This window comes from Anopheles funestus, chromosome 3RL (assembly GCF_943734845.2).
Source record: "Anopheles funestus chromosome 3RL, idAnoFuneDA-416_04, whole genome shotgun sequence".
NCBI lineage: Eukaryota > Metazoa > Arthropoda > Insecta > Diptera > Culicidae > Anopheles > Anopheles funestus.
The window spans coordinates 44,064,670-44,084,783 of NC_064599.1; the positions used below are offsets into that span (position 1 = coordinate 44,064,670).

The 20,114-nt window shown below is 37.8% G+C and overlaps 1 protein-coding gene across 1 annotated transcript; it reads left to right on the forward strand.

Moving 5' to 3' along the window:
• Nucleotides 1–9,946: 9,946 nt before the first annotated feature.
• Nucleotides 9,947–19,857, forward strand: LOC125768715 (zinc finger protein ZFP2-like). The gene is made up of 3 exons (XM_049436753.1): nt 9,947–11,320; nt 18,107–18,332; nt 18,423–19,857. Exons 1-3 carry the CDS (start codon nt 11,313–11,315, stop codon nt 19,695–19,697), a joined length of 1,509 nt encoding a protein of 502 aa, XP_049292710.1. The 5' UTR covers nt 9,947–11,312; the 3' UTR covers nt 19,698–19,857.
• The last annotated feature ends 257 nt before the right edge of the window (nt 19,858–20,114 follow it).

A 20,114-nucleotide genomic window follows, 5' to 3' on the forward strand; every position in this document is an offset into this window, starting at 1 on the left:
ATTGCGATTTAAAGATATATTTTGAATTTAATTAAATTGTGGTAATCTCCACACATTTTAAGATCGATTTTTTCAAGATCAACCACTAAGTAGGAAATCGATTCAGGCGATCTCAGGATTCAGACGAACTTGGAAAACGAAAAATAAAACTCAAAATATGCGATTGATGAAACTATTTCTTCTACGACAACAATTGATCTGCATATTACCAATACATTTCCGGGATTACGCTTGCATTTCTACTTTTACTACTATTAAGCAAAAATGTTAAGATGTACTAGAATCATGCAATAATGTTTGAACGGGTATGAAAACATGAGCTGTATATTAAGTTGTACTGCCCGATAACGAACAAGAAAAGCAAAAAAAAAACATAAGACCGAAGTTGCAAAGTCACGAAACAAATTCAAAAATCATTCAACCCAGATTAGGCTTGTTAAGTGGGAGGTTTTGTAACCGATCGATGGAAACGGTCCAAAAAGACAAAAAAGTCAATGTTTGTATTTAAAGGTTAAAATAATGCTGTGGTTAGCATCATCCCAAAAACATTGTACAGATCGATGATAGAGGATTATTATTCTTCTCCGTGTGTTAGATATTGCCTGATCCTAGAACGGTTAAATAGCATCTGAAATGGCGTTGGGTATCTAGATGCGATAAATTGTATTATTTCTTCACACAAAACATCGACAGCTGGCTTGTCCGTTTCTTCTTGACGATTGCAAAGAATGGAATTTGATCAGCAATCAACGACAGTGCGGAAGTTCTTATCTGTATGTTGGAGGTTTTGCTCTCGAAGCGGAAACAAATGCAATCGGGGCAACGGCAAAGAGGATAGTTTTTGGAGAAAAAAAGAGGATGATGACCGGTCCTTTTTGCACCAACCAGTACGGAAAATAGTCCGTTTCGGGTCAGGGATAGGTCAGCAGGATTATCAGTCTAATGAATTATTTATTTCACTTATATTGACACGACCTGGGTCGCACTTGTCCAATTCGGAACAATTTTCGTCAAATCAATACAATTGAAATAACATTTGTATTCTGAGCAATTGTGTTGCCCGTACACATTTTATCTCACCATCCACCAGCAACAGTAGACGTAGAATCGCATTTCCGCACAGTGTCAAAATTAAGATATGCACTGCCGATTTGCCCAACGTCCGCACAATTCTATTGAAGGGGATTTTGTTCAACATCGTCCACAACCCGGCGTGTACCGTCCCTTGAGGGAGTCGAATATACCTTTCGGACTGTTTTGTGCAGGGCTAAGTGCCAAAGGTTATTTTGGCCTTTCTTTGTAGAACATCAAAAACTTTACGACACTGGCTTCAATGTTATTCAATAACAATATGCTATTACTTTCTTTCAAAAACACCAAAAAGGGTTTTCATACGTACGTATGCTGGGGCTTGAAACCTTAAAATAAATTAGTAAACTCTTTAAACTTTTGTTTCCGCAATAAATCAGTCTTATCCGAAGCTGTAAAGAATTTTTTCGATAATGGACAAAACCTTTTCACTGAATTGCGTTTTTTTTCAAAAGAAAGCCTACATCACTTCAATTTGCACTGCTCTAATCCGCTTAGTCACATACTTGTATGAATTTATGAGTTTAATCCACACTGTAATGTTCTGAAAACAGCACTATACCCTTACTAAGGTTATTGCACTTCACTCATGATAGAAAGCAATATGCTTCATTGTAGTGAAAGGGCTAAAACAGCCGTACATACTCTACAGTAACTGGTATGATAAAAATAATATGCTCTCTTATTCGGCTCTTTAAGAATGATACGTTTAAAATGTTACTGATTGTGATTGTTGCTGATGAGGATTATATGCTCAGTCATATACGATGCCTGAAAGTTCTTGAGAGACAATATAAATCATTTATAAAGTGCTTCTAATTTTTACATACTTCCTTAAAAAATTTTTTCAATTGCAAATGTCAAATTCTCTTCTAGTTAGGTTCTATCATTCTGTCTAATAATCGTGTCCTGGCACAAATCAGTCAAGAATGGAAGAAATAATTGAATGTCTAGCTGATTTATACTCAACATTTCTCTTTATCTCATAGTGCTGACACCCAGCACGAAATGTAACGCATATAGTAGAGTTACTTAAATAGATAAGGATTGCTAGGTTTAGGTGTAAGAATTATTAATGAACAAATTTAGTTTAAGCTTGCAATCTGTGAGTTAAACATCACTTTGTTATAGCTAGATAGCTTAAGATGTATAACATTTGTAATGTTTTTTTGAAGACTTTCTTTGTCTTTGACGTTGTGAAGACACACTGATCTAGATTTTGGTCCAAAAATAAGTTCTCTAAAGAATACCCCAGTAACAACCTTAAAAATGAGCAGTTTGAGCATCGGTTAAAGGCGCAAACAGTCGAAGAAAACCATCCGATAATGTTGATACCTACATATTGAAGCTTACATAACTTTGACCCCGAGTACTGGTAGTTTTGTACATTTCACATACTCTGCCGTTTAGAATGGTGCATGTGATAAATGGTGCTGGTTTCACACGGCAGTACCAGGTATCAAATCCTATCTTGACCGTTACTCCGTAGCATGGAATGACTATCCCGTCTAGACTAAAAAAAGCCTAGTAAGCCAGAAATGGCTGGCATGACCGGCATAATAATTATACATCCACGTTTAACGCAAATCCAAAATTGCTCTAATCCCATTTGACATATTATTAAATAAGAATAATTGCACTTCCTCCAAGTTTTTAAAATAGCTACTTTCAGATGGTCAATACAATGCAATCGCATTTTAATCAACACTTTACAGACAATTGGTAACAGAAATAGAAGTGCTTGTAGCAGGAAAAAATTCCTCTATAACTATTGTGTTCCGAAAAAAAATTCAAGAACATCAAAGCTTAGGGCATACAAAATATTTTTAACAAATGCTTCTGACGATAAGAATTATAACCTTATTCTAAACCTAGGTTCTAGTTTTTCCAGGACGTGGTTTTAAAATATGATGTGGATAGGCGTAACCTTTTCCGTTGCCTTTGCTGAACATACTTCGACAGTTTGCTTTCATCTAATCAAAAACCGGGTTTTGTTTTTAATAAGATTATATAAATTCATAGAAAATCTTACCTTCACCACTGTAATATCCAATTTTATGTGTACCTACTTTCCCAATGTTTGTCATTATCGGCAGCGATTGACACCGTGCACCGTGCAAGCCCAAGGTGATTGGATAAAAGAACTTCTAGGCAGCATGTATCTTTGTACCTTTCAATGAATATGCAAATTACGTTTAGCTCAAGGGCAACTACGCTCTTAACGTAAGAAGGCGTAAGATTTTCCGACCAAAATTTTGAAAGATTTATGAATACATTTACATTGATTTCCGCTCTGCAAAAAGGAAGTCACTTCATTTCTCAATTCGCACTTATCTTGCAGTATCAATGTACGTATGACGACGACGCGTGGCTTCTTGAGATGGTGCAAAACAATCTTAATGCTGTTATCATGTCGGTGGCGGTGTTAAATAGAGTAGACAAGGTCGCATTTATTTTAAGTTCTGTCACCAACAACTCATTTGCATATTAGCTCGAAACAAGCACATTCTCGTTGGGCACGCGAATACGCTTCCCATGAAATGATTTGGAGTTACCTAGTAGTAACATCGATGAGTGTGTACTACTACTATCCCTCGAATACCGTTACAATATTCTGGTACATTAACTATAAGGAAAAGCCTTGTTTGGTATTTCGATGGACTTTTGTTTTGTTATAGATAGTTTTTTTGAGCATTAAACATTTACCTATGTTTTCATTAATTCATTTTGTAAATTACTGCGTAACAACAAGATTTTTTAATATCCTTGTCGTCGTCAGTTTTGTTTTATTATACAATTTTTAATTTAGTAATTTTAGTAATTCACCAAACATGATTCTACGAATTATGAACAATAAAACGAACGTTAGACGAACATTAAATATTTGTCCTTAGATTTAGTTTTCTGCAGACAAACATGAGTAAAAAAAAATGCTTTAATTTTACTCTTTTATTGCGTTTCATCGGAGCGTATGAAACTTATTGAAGTCTTAAGATAACTCATAACTAGAGTAAAAATGGCACCAGGAAGAAGGAAAAGAAATTAGCATATTTTTATCGTAAGCATTCCCCGAGTAAGACATTGATCAACGGATTACCTACCCTCGCTAAATCTAAATTACGCTCAATAAAATATATATCAAAAAGAGAGAGAGAGAGAGAGAGAAAGAGAGAGAGAGAGAGAAAGAGAACAAAAGTGAATAATGAACGGATGATAGCATTTGTGAACCATGGTAATAATAAATGTTCATCCTTTTTAAGAATATTTTACAAACGATTTATTGTGCAATGAAACAACTTCTTATTGTACTAAAATATGTAGTGTTTAAAAATTTGATTTTACTTTCTCTAATGCCCCGCATCTAGAGGTAAACCATTCTCAACCAAACCAATTCCGGAACTCACGTTGCAGCTTAAGATGGTAAGCAAATAGCTTAAATTGACCATGCTCTAATTCATATATACTTCGACCTTCGAATCTCACCACCAACACCACTCGGAATGGGGTTGTGGCGGTATTGACCTAAACCATTTTTCCGGTCGACGTTCTCTGATCTCTTGCGGACCGTTTGCTTTACGACAAAACCACTAGGGAGTTGGTCACCGGTCAACCAATGGGTCGGCACTTCGTAAGGGATTAATAAATGCTGAGGCAAACCCCCGAAGGTAAATAAAACAAACCATAAATGTTTATGTATGATCTATAGGATGGAATCAATGATTGGCGTTCATGCGAACAATTGTACCACATGGTACGATGAAACAGGATGCGCCAAGGAAGTTCACCAACCAGATGAAGGTGTACCTTTAACAACAATCAAGCAATAAATTGATAACGAAGTGTATTGTTCAATGATTTAGTATCTTATAAAAACTTAACTGACATCCAGCATTTTCTCTCTTTGTATATCTCTCTCTCTCTCTCTCTCTCTTTTTCCCTCCCTCTTATTCTTTCTTTCTCTTACACCTATTGCATTCATTCAGTTGCCATAGGTAAACTTGGCTTTCCTGTGTACTGTGAGGAGATCATTGAAATCTTGTGAATGGTAACGGTTTCAACTCTACTAACCCAGCTCTTTTCATGCTATTTCTAAATTTATTTGTCATTTGCCTGAGATACTTCTCTGAAGATAATTAAACTTAATCGCGGAACCCTCCAGCCTTCCTCACTAATAAAATTAATGTGATTCGATTAGCCCAAAATTAGCACACCCGTTTAGGGCTAATGATTGAACCTATTTTCCAAACAACAGTATAATTGTCTTAGCTTACATATTTAATCATCTTGGTATGTCCTACTTCCCTACTACCCAGTGTAGATCGGTTCCCTCTAATCAGATAGTGATACGTTTATTTATGCAAAAACTCGGTTAATTAATCATCTGTAAATGTACGGCAATTACGATACACTCGCTGCCGGGTTGATCCTTTCTTACGCATTTCATCTCACGCCACCGAGACTCTGGGCAGAGCATCGTTCGTCCCTGTTCATTGTTTCACAGAAGCAAAACACTTCGTTGAACACCCTTCATATTTACACACCGTGAGGGTCGGTTTCCCGGAGTGTTCGCCCTGTCCTCACGATTTTTGTCCTTCAAATCCAACGAGAGGATGAGGATTGTGATGATAAAATATGTCATCCAACACAACGGAGACAAGCAAAAGTAAAAGCTGTTTGTGTCAGCCAGTTTTGAAAGCAGAGATCATGAATGGCATGAAGTTGTATTTGTTTGTTGGTAAATATTAGCACAATTTAAAAAGACAATTTTGTGGCGTAAGCTTAGCCCTCCACTAGATTCATTGGTTTTAGTCGGAAAAGAAGAAACATTGTGTTATTATAAAACCAAATCAAAATAAAAATAATTTGCATCTTCAAGGCAACATGATTATCTTACGTCCTTACCTCTTCAGCTTTCGGCTCAACAACAATCATGGTTTGTGAGTCACTCTTGGGACAAGAAACAGTTCAAATGAAATTACGATGCCAGAAAAAAAAACAGAAGAGAAGTGAAGAAACTCCCAAAGACACCACGACAAGACGGTGAATTATGAGCGGTTTATGCTCTACCTGACGGCATATCGCTTCTTCATATTTGTGACATTTTTATGAATTCGCTGGAATACGGACGTGAAGCAGGTCTCGCATCCGCTGAGCCGCTAGGTTGGACGGTGGAAATTTACGACCAAAAGATAAATTGTAAACGAGCGTGAAGACGTGAAAAGGGATGAGCAAAGTCAACGGACAACTGGTTGATCGGGGACCTTCTGATAAGGATGTTGCATGTTTTCAGTGGCGCTGCACTTTTATGATTAAATTATACGATGTATTCATTTACCTTCGGATAGAAAGCTACCTGGTTTGAAACTCGCTTCGTTTGATTTCCACCAACCATCCGTACAAAAACTCCCCGTTCTAATGGTGTGACAAACTTATTTGGCTGCCGTGTCAAATCTAGATAACACAGTTATTCGTTCTACACCATGCTGCAAGTTATCGCTGAGCAGGTAGAGTGTATTCCGTAATCTTGCAGCAATATTTCATTCTTAAATGTTCGGACAAAGCTTTTGTATATACAGGATATTACTTAAATTGTTGAACTAAGCTAGAATGTACATGTATCGTGTCGCTGAGGCACAATGTTTCTTATATAGGATGTACTATTTAAGTGAATGAAGGAGCTTTTTAAAAAAACTCTCTTGAGTCATTATCAAGCATTTTAGAGCGTAAGATGTAATGAGAAAATGCGTATTACTTTCTCATATTACACTCATTGCACCATTTCTCATGGTCCACGCCTGACTCATTCCAGAACACTATTTCAACCAATAAATCGTTTTACATGAGGCCCTATGGACCGCTGTTTGGTAACGTACCCGTTATCCGATTTCCGAGAGCTTCTTTTTTATTCGTGTTCCACTTTCCACTCGATGTGAACTTTATACCAAATGAAAGGTATGGTGAGTTCGCCAATAGATTCGTCATTAGTTCGTAATTTCCGAAAATATATGACGAAATATGAAAGCTTTTCGCAGTCATGACATATTCGCAACTATTATGAATAATGAATGAATGAATAATGAATGAATGAATGAATAATGCAAGAAGACCTTATACATATTATTTTGTTTTTTTTTTTTTTGTGACAAAACTCAAACCGTTAGATTATTTTACCAAATCAACTTGCAAAGTTCTTTTTTATCAGAACACTAGATTTTGCCTTGTTTTACACTCACACGATATACTGCGAACATGTGTTTGGCAACAAGATGTACTATCATTTTCATGAAACCTTTTTGGATAGATTAATTAAGAATGTTATTGAATATTTGTTCCACTTATGTAAAGTAATTGATAATCATTGAAATCATAAAACAATATGGAATCGACGGCAACAATTGCCAAACATGCGAATTGGTACAATTTGACTCTCCAAGAACGGCACAATGCATGCGTGCGTATTGTCAGTTCTGTCCAATCGATGTTGGTTAATACAAGAAAGTAATAAAATCAGAACTATTTTCTCAATGCAAGCATTTCGCAGGGTCCCCGTTTGCTTTCCCGCTTAGGGCCCCACACGTACGCCTAGGACCCCGCCTATGTAGCAAAACAATGTGGACGAGATGTTTTATCTGTACCACCAATATGATAAACTCAGTGCCGGATCATGTTTCTCGGAGGCACTAACATACATATATTAACGACAAGAATGTTTGTTTCTGTTATAGAAACGGCAGACCGGTATTTTTTTTACTAAGAACCACATTAATATTAGCGACGTAGAGAAAATTGTTTATTATATTTTTAATTGAAAAAAATCTCCTATAATTCTTATACTTTCTGAGGGAAGAATACGTCCAGATTACAAAAATCCGGGCGATAATTTCTGCTTTGGTGACAACATTAAAAACATCGGTATCGAAAGGCAGAAATGGTAGGCCCAATACCTTTTGAGATTGTACTTAATGACATAAAAGAAGAAGAAATTCTTCTAAATAAACCCGTACCAGACTTAGTATGAAAATAATAACAGCCGTATGTCAAAGTTAAACATGCTCAACATTCTCACCAGTTCGGGATGTTTCCCAAGGCATGTTAAAAGTGTTGTTTTGATCATATTAGCCTTATATGTAAAATTTATAATATTTAAAAATTATCGCGCAAATGATGAGCTACGTCATATTAAATGCCTGTCCCCTGCTGTATATCGAAAGATGGCGATTTCGACCGGCCGGATCGATAAACAAATTTACCTGCACCTGAGAGGAAATTGTTTTGTCAGTAATTCGAGCATTATTCCACAATTGAAACGTAGCATACCTATGCAAAAAACAAATAGCTGTCATTCAACCCGAAACACTTTTTTTTAGTTAGTTACGTTTATTTTCATTTTTTACATATTTAGACTTATATTAGTGGTTCTGTACTTAATAATTAATGGGTACGAATTCTAGTTCTCTCCTCATTACTGTATTTCCTTTTTAGCTACTTGGCTGGTGTGAATTTTTACGATGGTGTGTGTTTAGATGTGTAAATAAGGGAAAAATTAATTGGACTACAAAAACGGTTGGCAAAAAAAACTTAATCTACTTGTCTATCTTATCCTTACATCTAGCACTTAACCTAAACAGACACTTAAAATTGTTTGGGCGGCACACTTATAACCTAAAAACTTAAGAGTCCAGTTCTCTTAGTATTTCTAATGTGCTGGTAAGGCACTTGGCATCTATCATGGGTAAGTTACATTCTGAGTGCAGTGAGGACGTTTTGTACCAAGGGGAAACTTTAAGAATAGTTTTCGGAAATTTGTTTTGCGATCGCTGTATTTTTAATTTGTGTGTTAATGCCCAGCTTGACCAGACGGGTGATGCATACGTTATGATTGGGCGAACTAATGATTGGTAAAATAGCAATTTGTTGCTGAAGTCTAGTTTCAATTTCCTGTTAAGGAAGCAGTACAAGATACGGAATATTTTTTCGCATTTAATAGTTATATTTTCTATTCGCGGTTAATACGTCAATCTTTTATTTAGAAATAAGGCTACTCTCCATGCAATTTTGTTTCCGTTAATTTTTTTTTTCCCCTAGGCAGTTTACGAGAGCTAGTGTAGCGGGTAAAGAAAATGGCTTCAGATTCAGATCCGTTAAGTTTAAGTTTCCATTTCTAGCAGTATTTGAAATATTTTTTAAGAGCCGTATTTAGTGTTTTGATCACCTTATTTGGGTTTTTTGCTGATGAAGATAATGCTACATCATCAGCGTAAAGATATTGTTCGCACTTTCTCATGATTGGAATATCGGAGGTATGCACATATGTTGATTAACAATGGTTACAAGACGCTAACTTGCGGTACGCCTGCCGATGTTTGATGTTGAATTAGCTATAAGTATTTTGTTATGCCGGTTAGAAATAAATCAATCTATTACATTAATTAAATATCCTGGGATGTTTAATTTGACGAGTTTATATATAAGTCCATGGTGCCAAATGGAATCAAACGCTTTTTCTGTATCGAGTAGCTAATCGGCATTCTATCAGTTTTTCGAGTACCTTGCCTAAACAGCTACTTACTACAGCTTTACTCTCGTACGTAGAACTGACTATCCTGTTACGGATAAATAAAGTCAAAGAAAGCCACAAAAAGGTAACTATGCTACATACGAAGAAACTGATTTGCTTTTCTTTTAATAGATTTGTTTACTTAATGGCACTTACTTTTTCATCTAATATTATAATGTTACAACCCGTTACAAGCTCATCTAAATCCGATGAAATTGCTCGGATTTGACATACCTACTTCACATTTGTAAAAAAACACATTTGTGAGGTAAATAAATTATAGCTATATGATTTTAAATGAAGAATAGCTGATATGTAGTAAATTTTCTATCTGTTTCAACAATTCTGAAGTAATTTTGAAAGTGTATGTTTATTCGAAATATGCTTTGCTCATTTAACATTTATTGACATTTTTTATAGTAAAAATTTTCGACGAGAACAAATTAAACTGCAATTTAAAGTACCATTCAAAACATTTTAAAAATTCTTGTCGTATGCTTATTGCTAACCGTTTTTTGCTGCTTCACCCGAAACAATCGCTCTGATTGGCTGCAGCGGAATCACACTTCCCTTCGTTTGCTATGCCCTGATTGGTTGAAGCCGCTGCACAGTAAAATGTTTACAGTTGGGGAAATCGTAGTTCGTACACTTGTAACTTGCACGCCCGTATTATTCGAATATATAAATTTGCATTCACTATTACTTTTTTTGCTGAAAATTCGTGTTCAAGAAGCGTTAAATGGCGAAAGAGTGGACATAATTCCATTAGAGCATATAATTTTAATCGAAGATAAATATACATTCCATTTAGTCAATAAACATTTTTTTTGTAAATTTATATTTTTACATAAATTTTCCGTAAAAACTTCCATAATGTTCGCGCTGCCTTGCACCGCTTGCACATAACTTGAAATGAGATCTCCTATACAGTGAAGGAATTCCTGTTCGAACAAAAAGTATGTATTTAACATTCTACCTGTTCCGCTGTCGGTGCCGTATTTGTAGTGGATGCAGCAAAAAGCAAGAAATACCGCACATGCGCCCTGTTGTCTCCCGTGAGACGTTCCTCCCAATATGTATTGCTTTTCTCGCTTATTCATCTACCGCGGAACTGGTGTTGACCAGATAGAAGCTCGTCGTCTCATTTCCGTAGCGTGGCTCCACGTTCTTACGCATCTTGCATCGGGCAATGCAATGGGAAAGAAAAATCGGGTATTGTACGGAATACGGTGGCGGCATGTGCTGCATAAACAATGAAGACCAGTCTGGCACTGGTCGCTGTTGCCAGCGGATGTGCGTGCTGTATGAGTTGCTGATAGTGCTAACCGGATGGAAGTGAAAAGTGAATCGTTTTTACAAACATTACAAGTGTACATTTACTTTGAGAGTGTTTCTTGTGTGAGAGGAAAATAAAAAGCATAATTATTTTGATGTCATGAATATGAATGCAATTTTGTAGCAAAGTGACAAATTGTGTGATGAAAATTGTGTAGTGAAAATTACGAGTTCCTTATCGGGAAAAGAAAGAAGTGTTTAAAAATCAAGACATCTATCAATATTATGATTATTGGAGTGCAGTGAATACCATTCAACGTTCAATAAAGTAGCGTTCAGAGTCAGAGCTTTTGGGAATACACGCAGCAAAAAAAAAAATCGGGCTACTAAAATGAATTCGTAAGTTTGAGTGAAAAACTGTTTTGGTTCAACTATTTTGATTCAATAAAATATTATTTGTCTGTTTAAAAAAAACAACCTAATAAACGTCGAACTTAAGCGAAAGCTCTATACCATATTTAATTATACAGTAAAAATCACGAGACACGTTCAAAAATATGCCAATAATTACAATTCAAAATTATACACAAAACGCAAACACCCTTTGACGTGTGGTGATGATCATTCGTTCGCAAACTTTAGCAGGCAAACAATGTGCTGTTTTTGGCTAAATCGGCACATAATTGATTTTACAGAAATCAATCACGAAATATCAAATGAAGAATATCGAGACAAGAATCGAACAGATTTTCGCAGTACAAGCAATCATCGGGCAAACCGGCAAAAGAACAGCACAATTTTCGTGTCTGGTTGCGATCGTTTGCGGCGGTCTGGCCTGTCAGCGAACAACAGGTTTTGCGCAATATAGCGCGCATTGAGAACTTAAAAAAAGAACACACGATAACGTCAGTCGCCAGACGACATGCCACAGCATGCACCAGAAGCTGAACTGCAAATGACAAAAAACGCTACAAAACGCAGGAATTTAAAATCGAGTACTACAATACATAAGGTACAGGAAGGAAAGTTTGTATGATGCGGTTAACCCGAAGCAATCAGGTTTTTTTTGTATGTAAGAAAAATTGATGATCGTAATGCTATATAGTCATCGTTACGACCAGAGCCGTATTGGATTGCATGTAGTGTAAACTTTTGTCAGGGAATCGAATTGTTTTCCGTTTTTCACATACCTAGTTGTTGATGTAAAAAAAAAACATACGAACAATGTAATGCGATGAAGAATTACGTTAAAAATAATTCAACACCTATTACACCCGGCAGCTTGTTAGAATTTACTGTTTGGTTCAGATACACTGGCAGCACGTCTCAAACTGTAAGTGATTTCTCGATCCAACTAACCGTGAATAACATTGGTCAAAATCATTGCCTTTATATTGAACGTTCTTCTTCTCATTATGATCGATGCTTCGAACCCTAACGTCAATATTGCTGTGGGTGACAGTTTTAATAATAAGAATGAACTGACAATTCTCGTCGCATCACTTTCACTTCCCCATCGTTTGTTGCAGAGGAGCAACTTTATTCCTATTTTATGCTCAATAATCCATCACTGATTGTTAGCTTGTGGCGGTTTATTTGGTCGGTTCAATGGTACAATTTACAATACAGCTATGATTGGAACATTGGCTTCTCATGTCCTGTCAAGGAGGGCGACCGCAGAACGCTACCCCTTACATATTGCTTCTTCACGCTTGCTTCTACAACCAAACACGTGCAGGGTACCGAGAGAAACGCTAAACTTTTTCCCCATCAACGGTTTACCACGGACATTAACGAAATCTTTGACATTCCGTCGTAAACACAATCGATTCATGGTCCACAGCTTCCGCTCGGCTTCTACCCATACGACGTTCCATTTTGTGCCATGTATTCTCCCTCTATTCATGGAAATAAAACCCCCCCAACAACCAAACCAAAAGTGAAGCTCATTTTCATAAATGCTCAATTTGTGTAATACCACTCCCGTAATTACGTTATGAGCGAAGAGTGAGCCATTTTTCGCCACGACCCGTTGGAACAGGGCTGCTAACAGGTTACTTACTACTGCATGTATACGGTATGCACGGGTATAAGGGAATCTCGAATAAATACCACACACCGATACAGCACAATGATTCGGCCACAGATGTGGGGCGTTTTCGGCTAAAGGTGGCACCCTTCATTGCTAAAACACATAACATCGTTTACTGCACCAGGTCACTTAGAGCCTGTACGCGCGCTAAGCACGCTCTTTCATTTGTTGCATTAATCCCTTGCAAAGGCATTTCCCATGCACAGAAATTAATGAGACAATTTTATGGGATTGCTATTTATGCAGGTAAGCAGCATCGTAGTAATAGGTAGGAATTATTTCTTCATTACAATTGATATTAGCGTTGGTGATTGGAATCGGCTAGATGTGCGTGATAAGAGGGTTACATTTAATTACGTTATGAATGTTTGTAGGTTATCAAAAATATGTGTAATATTTAAATCTTTGAGTCTTATTAGTTACTAGAACTAATAAGAATAAAATAATAGAAAAGAGTAGTTCTATTGACAGCACTATTATCCATATTACTGAACACATGCGGTGCGATTCTGCTTTTAATTAAGTTCATGTTATGGTATTAAACTTTGCAATGGTTTTATTACAACTAAGTGTCTCTATTTCAAACATCAACAATCATCCTGTCGTGTAAAAGCTTTTTTTTAGTTTTTGTTTCTCTTCTTGGCTTTAACGATCTTACAGGTCACGCCGGCCATTTCTGGCTTACTAGACTTATTTTTACCACGTAACCGGATAGTCAGTCCTTGCTACGGGGGGACGGTCCGGATGGGATTTTGAACCCGGTCCGGCCGTGTGGACTGGCGCCATTTATCACATGCACCATCGGGCCGCCCCCGTTTTTGTTTATATATGTTTATTTATTTATTTATTTGATTACTTGAAGTCATTGCCTTTTATGCCTCTATTAAAAAATTCTTTAAGACTAAGAGACCTGTACCGTGATACCTTGGGCAACAAAAGGGATCATGCAATTTTGCTTCAATTAAATGTGATGTATTTGTAAACAAAACCACCTATTAAATGTCTAAGTCCTCTATACAGTATTTATGGTAAACTCATAGAATATTATTAAAAAGTTTGTTTTGCAAACAAAACGCTTGAAATGAAAACAAAAAATAAAAAAATTATCCTTTGGACTATCCCGCTGCGACTAATTAGAAGTTAAGAAAACTCAGAAATAGAAGGGCCCAAACATTAGTCTCATTTTCATAAGTTAGTTTCAGTTAGTAGAAACAGATTTTATGGATAAAACCTCTAAGAAAAAAAACAAGTTAGTTCGAAGTATTACAAAAAAAACGATACACTGAAATGCAAAAAATGTTTTCTATGTTCTAAAATGTACCTAGACAGTAAATTTACATTGCTTTTGATTATTTAAAGAAAAATCTCAACAGTGTCTCCTTGCTGTCCGTTACAGAAAATTAAAAATGCTAATTTAATTTTCCTTCCAACCCGTTAAACACATGGCCAATTTAAAAACACAAGAAAAAAGAGAAGTACAGTATAAAAATGTTTTGCAAAAATATGCTAATTTCAAATCCAATCATACCAGCAAATCGAGAACAAGGAAATGTGTGTAGGAACATCAACATTACTCCTGCATGCGGCACTGCTTACGCCCGTAGACGATTGAACGCGAACGTTATTGTCTTATGTACATGTGTCTTCCAAACAACCATAAATTTAATATTTGTTAAGTCAACCCAAACGGAAGCAGGCATCTTGTCGCTCGTACACGACTGATGCACAATTGATACAGACGCATTAGTCACATTCAAATCAGTCACTCTAAATCGATTACACGTATGGAGAAGATGTCCGACCCTTTGGCTTTACATCGTTTAAATAGGAAGTGTTCCCCAGTTGCAGGTTGAAGCACCCTTACAAAAGAAGGCAGTTTATTTAGGCAATCAAGAGAAAAAGAAACGATGCGTTTTTTTTTGTATTCCTTTTGTACACGGCAAGCATCTGTGAACTATTTCGAGCATAAATTGTTTCACTCTTTTTTAACCATCTAGCGCAATAAAACGCGCGAATAGCATTACGCAGTCGGTGCGAAGTGATTGCCATTCTTGCGAGAAGCTTGAGTAGAAGAATAAAAAAACGCACAAACTGTGACCAAGGAAAAAAAGTTTCTAGAGAAAAATGATCTAGCAGCCGATGTTGCACCCCATTTTCGAGTTGCCCCAAAAGTTGCCGTTTCTATCGCGTGCGATAAGCTGAATTTGTTAACGGTCTGGTCGTTTGGAAGAACATTGTTAACAAGTGTTTCACCGTGTACAGGCAGGATGGGGAGGGGTTGGAGTTATTCCTCACAATTGAAGAAAATTATTGTAATCCCAAGTTAATATTCGTTTATTTTGCATATGTTACCCTTAGCGCAAAGTTCGAAAACCGTTTATGGGGTAGAGCGTTTGGGAAAATGTGAGCGAGCAGCACGCGGAAAGAGTGATGTTGCAAACGTTTGGGTTTTTTGCAGTGCAACAATAAATGTAAAACAGGCCGTCGAAGTGCGTAGTCATTACCCCAATAGTCGTAGCCTATTACGTACAGTGTGTATCGATGTTTCAGCAGCAATCGTTTTGCAGATGCTCCACCGTGTCCCTGGATCTGGTATCGTGAAATGATACCGATTGATTTCCTTCATTGAATCCACGAGTAATCAAGTTGATTTCGGTCACGTGACTAAAATGTAGCAGAGGGAGAAAAAAAAGAAAACCTAAAGAAATAGTAATGTCAATTTGAATGCATTACCTACATTCCGGTGTGCAATAGACTGCAAAGGGAAGAAGCAGTAACCTTTTTTTCTTTTTTGTTTGATCCTCTGATACATTCCGATCGGATCAGACCAGTTACGTGTTACAAAATATACTTTGAAGAGCAAAAGGTAAATTCTTTCCCGGTCCAAGTACTATTGTCATTTCCTCTACAAATCGTCCTCCCTCTCGCCACCCCTTCAAAGATTGAACAACGAAATGGGTTTTTGGTTTACGTGCGGAATTTGGTTCTTGAGCTGCGATGTAATCTAATTTACATTTTTACAGCCGCACGCCTCACAAGCAGCGTTTTAATGAAAATGCGTAAATTTTTAACGTTTGCCGCGGTCGATTCGTTTTGTTTTATTTTGTGCGTGTTTCTGAGTTTTTTTGCTTTTCGTCCAACCCCCAACACCTTTACCCATTCTAAGGTCGATTAATTAATCCGCGAAATGGTAGTGGCAAGTAACCGACGATTCAACACTTCTTAGATGCTCAGCATGCCGAATGTAAAGGACAAAAAGGGAAGCTTAAGTGCGTTAAAAAGACAATTTGTTTCTGACCAGTTTTTTTCGTCCTGTGTTTTTTTTTTTATTCCTTCCCAACGTTTCTTTCGCCCTTTGCACCTTCGCAATAAACAGCATGTTGGTATTTGTTAACGAATATTTGAGCAAAACAAATTATACCGTAGTGCGACAACCCTCCTCAGACGCGCTGAAAAAGCACCGATTGAGCTATGTCTCGTGCTACAGTGACAGTGGCCCGCTGCCCCTGAGCGTCCAAGATGAAGTACACATACCGGTGTCGTTTTTCGTTTCTTGCGTAGAATCCGATATGCTAGCTGCTTCACGTCCAGCAAGAAGTCCAATGTCATGCGTCTAATGCCATATTGACAGCAGTAAATTATGTCTCATTCGCAAAGGAACGCGTATAAACGGCACTCTTGGTGACCATAAATCATTTTCTGCAGAAAGATGAAAAATGCTTCCCGGAACCATTCGGAACGAATGAGGAAAATGAATGTAGAACTATTATTGTCACCCCCAAAACGATTGAAAGGGGAAAAAATAGTTCACAAATAACGGCAGATTCGGATTCAGGGATGGTTAATTATCTGACGATGGGGGATAAATGGTGAACGGTGTTGCAATATGTGACACCGGCCGGCATGATGTAACGAGTAACGTGTTGCGTTTTAGTAAAACGGTAACAAAGGATAAGTTTACGTCTTTAAAGCAGTACCCATGACTATGATAATACAGCTTTTCAAAACTATACAAATATTTTCCAGCGAGCGATTACTAAAATTATTTTTTTCACTAATAACATTAAAAGTGTAGAATGAAATAGGATTATATATTAAGGCTAGTTTTTTAAGCGAATTTTTTTTTCGTTGTCATAAGATATAAAGGTAAAAGTTCAAAACATGATTGTCTTCTAAACATATTGTCCAACAATTCCGAATGGTTTATTTTTTTTTGAAGAGAAATGAGCGACATGGCGGTCGATCATTTCGGTTTTTTAAACCCCTAAATAGACATTAACTTATCTACCTTTGTTCATTATACGTGGTAAAATAAGTCTTGATACGGCCAGGCCGTTCTAACCAAAAAAATACCTCAAGCACTAAAAGTGTAATTATATTCCAAAACTGAAACACCAACATATAACATTTACAGAACGATAACTTTGTTTATCATGATGCCTCGTTTATCAATTCGTTTTAGGGTTGTGAAGCAAATAGGCACTACAATTGCATATAAGATTGAATAGTACGTAATTTTGAAACTATCAGATTAGACTAAATACGTAAGCGATTCACAAATGTCTGCTATGGAAGGAAGGCTTTCGAAGATTCTATAAGATATAATGGAAACTACAAAATAGGAACATTGTAAGAATTCAATATCTACATTAATCTATTTGGGCGGTCCGGTGGTGCATGTGATAAACGGCGCCAGTCCACACGACCGGACCGGGTTCAAATCCCATCCGGACCGTTCCCCCGTAGCAAGGACTGACTATCCGGCTACGTGGTAAAATAAGTCTAGTAAGCCAGAAATGGCCGGCGTGACCTGTAAGGTCGTTAAGCCAAGAAGAAGATTAATCTATTTGCTAAAATATCATTAAAAAATGAGTCTGTAATAAGCTAGTTTACTTAACTAATTTACTGTGGCTCGGTATATTAAAAAAACATTAAACAATCAACATAAAGAACACAAAGAATAACAACTAACGTCAGTTTTTTAATGTATTTAAATAATTAAATGCAACTTTTAGATATTTTGTATCACTTTCTACTATTTGTAGCAGTTATATTACGAATCATAATTTGCTAATCATTTTTCCTCCACTTAGGCTCGTCATTGTGTACGTTCCGCACACGGTCGAGTACACACCTGCAGTACAATTTTCCTCCCTGGAGTATGTGACCGTTTCTCTCAGTGAAATGGAAAGCGAGGAGGATGTCGAATCGATTGCAGCAATGCCACCAGAAACGATGTTGAAAAACGCAACACAGGAAAAACTGATGCAACATATCATGAAGGACGATCTGCTGCTGCTAAACAATTCAGGGAAATTGGTAAGTAAAATAGCCCGAGAAAGTTTGTGTTTAATAAATAGGCCTAATTAAAATGTGAAATATTCAACTTATCCACACATTTCTTAACAGCACCCGAGGGATCCGAATTTTCTGCAAATCAGACGGGAAGACAGCTTATCGGAGTGCAACGATGATCGTCAGGTGTTTGATTGCGAAATAAATGCAACGGAATATGTTCCTATCAGTAGTGAAATAGTGTTAGAAGATTCATCTTCCAGTTTTGACGAAGGAATAGGTTTGAGCAATACGGAAGATTCGAGCGATGATCAAGCAAGTGCCAACACTGACACGTTGAATGCACTGAAATCTGTCGAACTTCTACCAACGAAAGAGTATGTACGGAAACAGGAAAAAAACAAATCGAAAAGCTACCAGTGTGAAATCTGTGACGAACGATTTACGATGAAAAAACACCTCCGGGAGCACCACGCTACTAAGCATCCGGGCCAGAACTGCAACAAATGTGGCGTGTGTGAAAAAACGTTTAAACTACGATCTAACCTACGACAGCATCTTCGCATCCATACGGGCGAACGTCCGTTCCGCTGTGACATTTGCTACAAAACGTTCGTCCAGGGCAGTGCTCTAACGGTCCACCGGGAATTGCACAAGGAGCAGCGGGACTACGAGTGTCCGGTGTGTAAGAAAGCGTTCAAATCGAAGTTTGCTTTCAAGAAGCACGAAAAAGTGCACATCGGATTACGGCCCTTCAAGTGCGACGAATGTGGCAAATCCTTCACACAATCTTGTAACCTCAAGGCGCACCAGAAACTGCACACGGGAAACCACGCGTACCAGTGTACGACCTGTTCGAAAACGTTTCGCTTCAAATCCCACTATCAGGATCACCTGATGACGCACACCAAGGAGAAGAAGTACTGCTGTGGCCAGTGCGGTCGCACCTTCGCGTACAAGAACTCGTTCCAGCGGCACACACAAATCCATCGGGACGAAGCTCAACACCACTGCGCGGAGTGTGGGAAACAGTTCAGCAAACTGAGTCATCTCACCTTCCATCACAAATCTCACGCATGTGCCCGCCGTACAGTGGTGGTGGCGGCACGAGACGGTGATAGTGCTAGTGCGTCAAAAACTCTCGCTTGCGATATATGTGGCTGCGTCTTTGAACGGCCCGATACCTTGGTGGCCCACCGGCGAGAGCTGCACGGTGCCGAGGAAAGTGTGCGTGAAAAGGGACGATGTCGGTACAAATGTGTTATCTGTAGCAAATCTTTCCGGGAGGAGAAGGAGTTGCGTACCCATTTCAAGCTGCACGAGGCCGACGACTGTCCCTTCCAGTGTGGGATGTGTGGAATCCTTAACCTAAACCCCATATCTAACTGACTACGTTGGGTTATTGCTAGCGAGGAACGTAAGTGGCAGAGGCTAAATGTACTGTAAGATAAGGACTAATTCTGTGATATCTCTCTGAATGTATGAAATATATATACATAAATGTTTGTACCGCTCGGTTCGTAAAAACCAGCGAATTCCTACAGGATAAGATCAGTGTTTTAATTACCGTCACAAAACCACATTTTGGGACAATCCACTTGCCACACCTAGCCCAAATTAATGGAAACAAAAACAATAATGGAAGAGCTCGATTCGTCCCATCTACGGTCGACTTTAAAGCGTTGGTTATCTCGTATGCATATGTCACCGATGGTACCCGAGGTAAGTCGTCTCGCACGGTCATGAAAGGTGTGCGGAAAATAATTCTTGTGGGAGTAGTTAGCTCCTTAACGGAGGTTCTACGCC

What these genes read in the sequence shown, in the direction of transcription:
- LOC125768715 (XM_049436753.1), top strand. An exon ending in TAAACAATTCAGGGAAATTG is followed by an intron (nt 18,333 to 18,422) that starts GTAAGTAAAATA and finishes ATTTCTTAACAG; the next exon opens with CACCCGAGGGATCCGAATTT.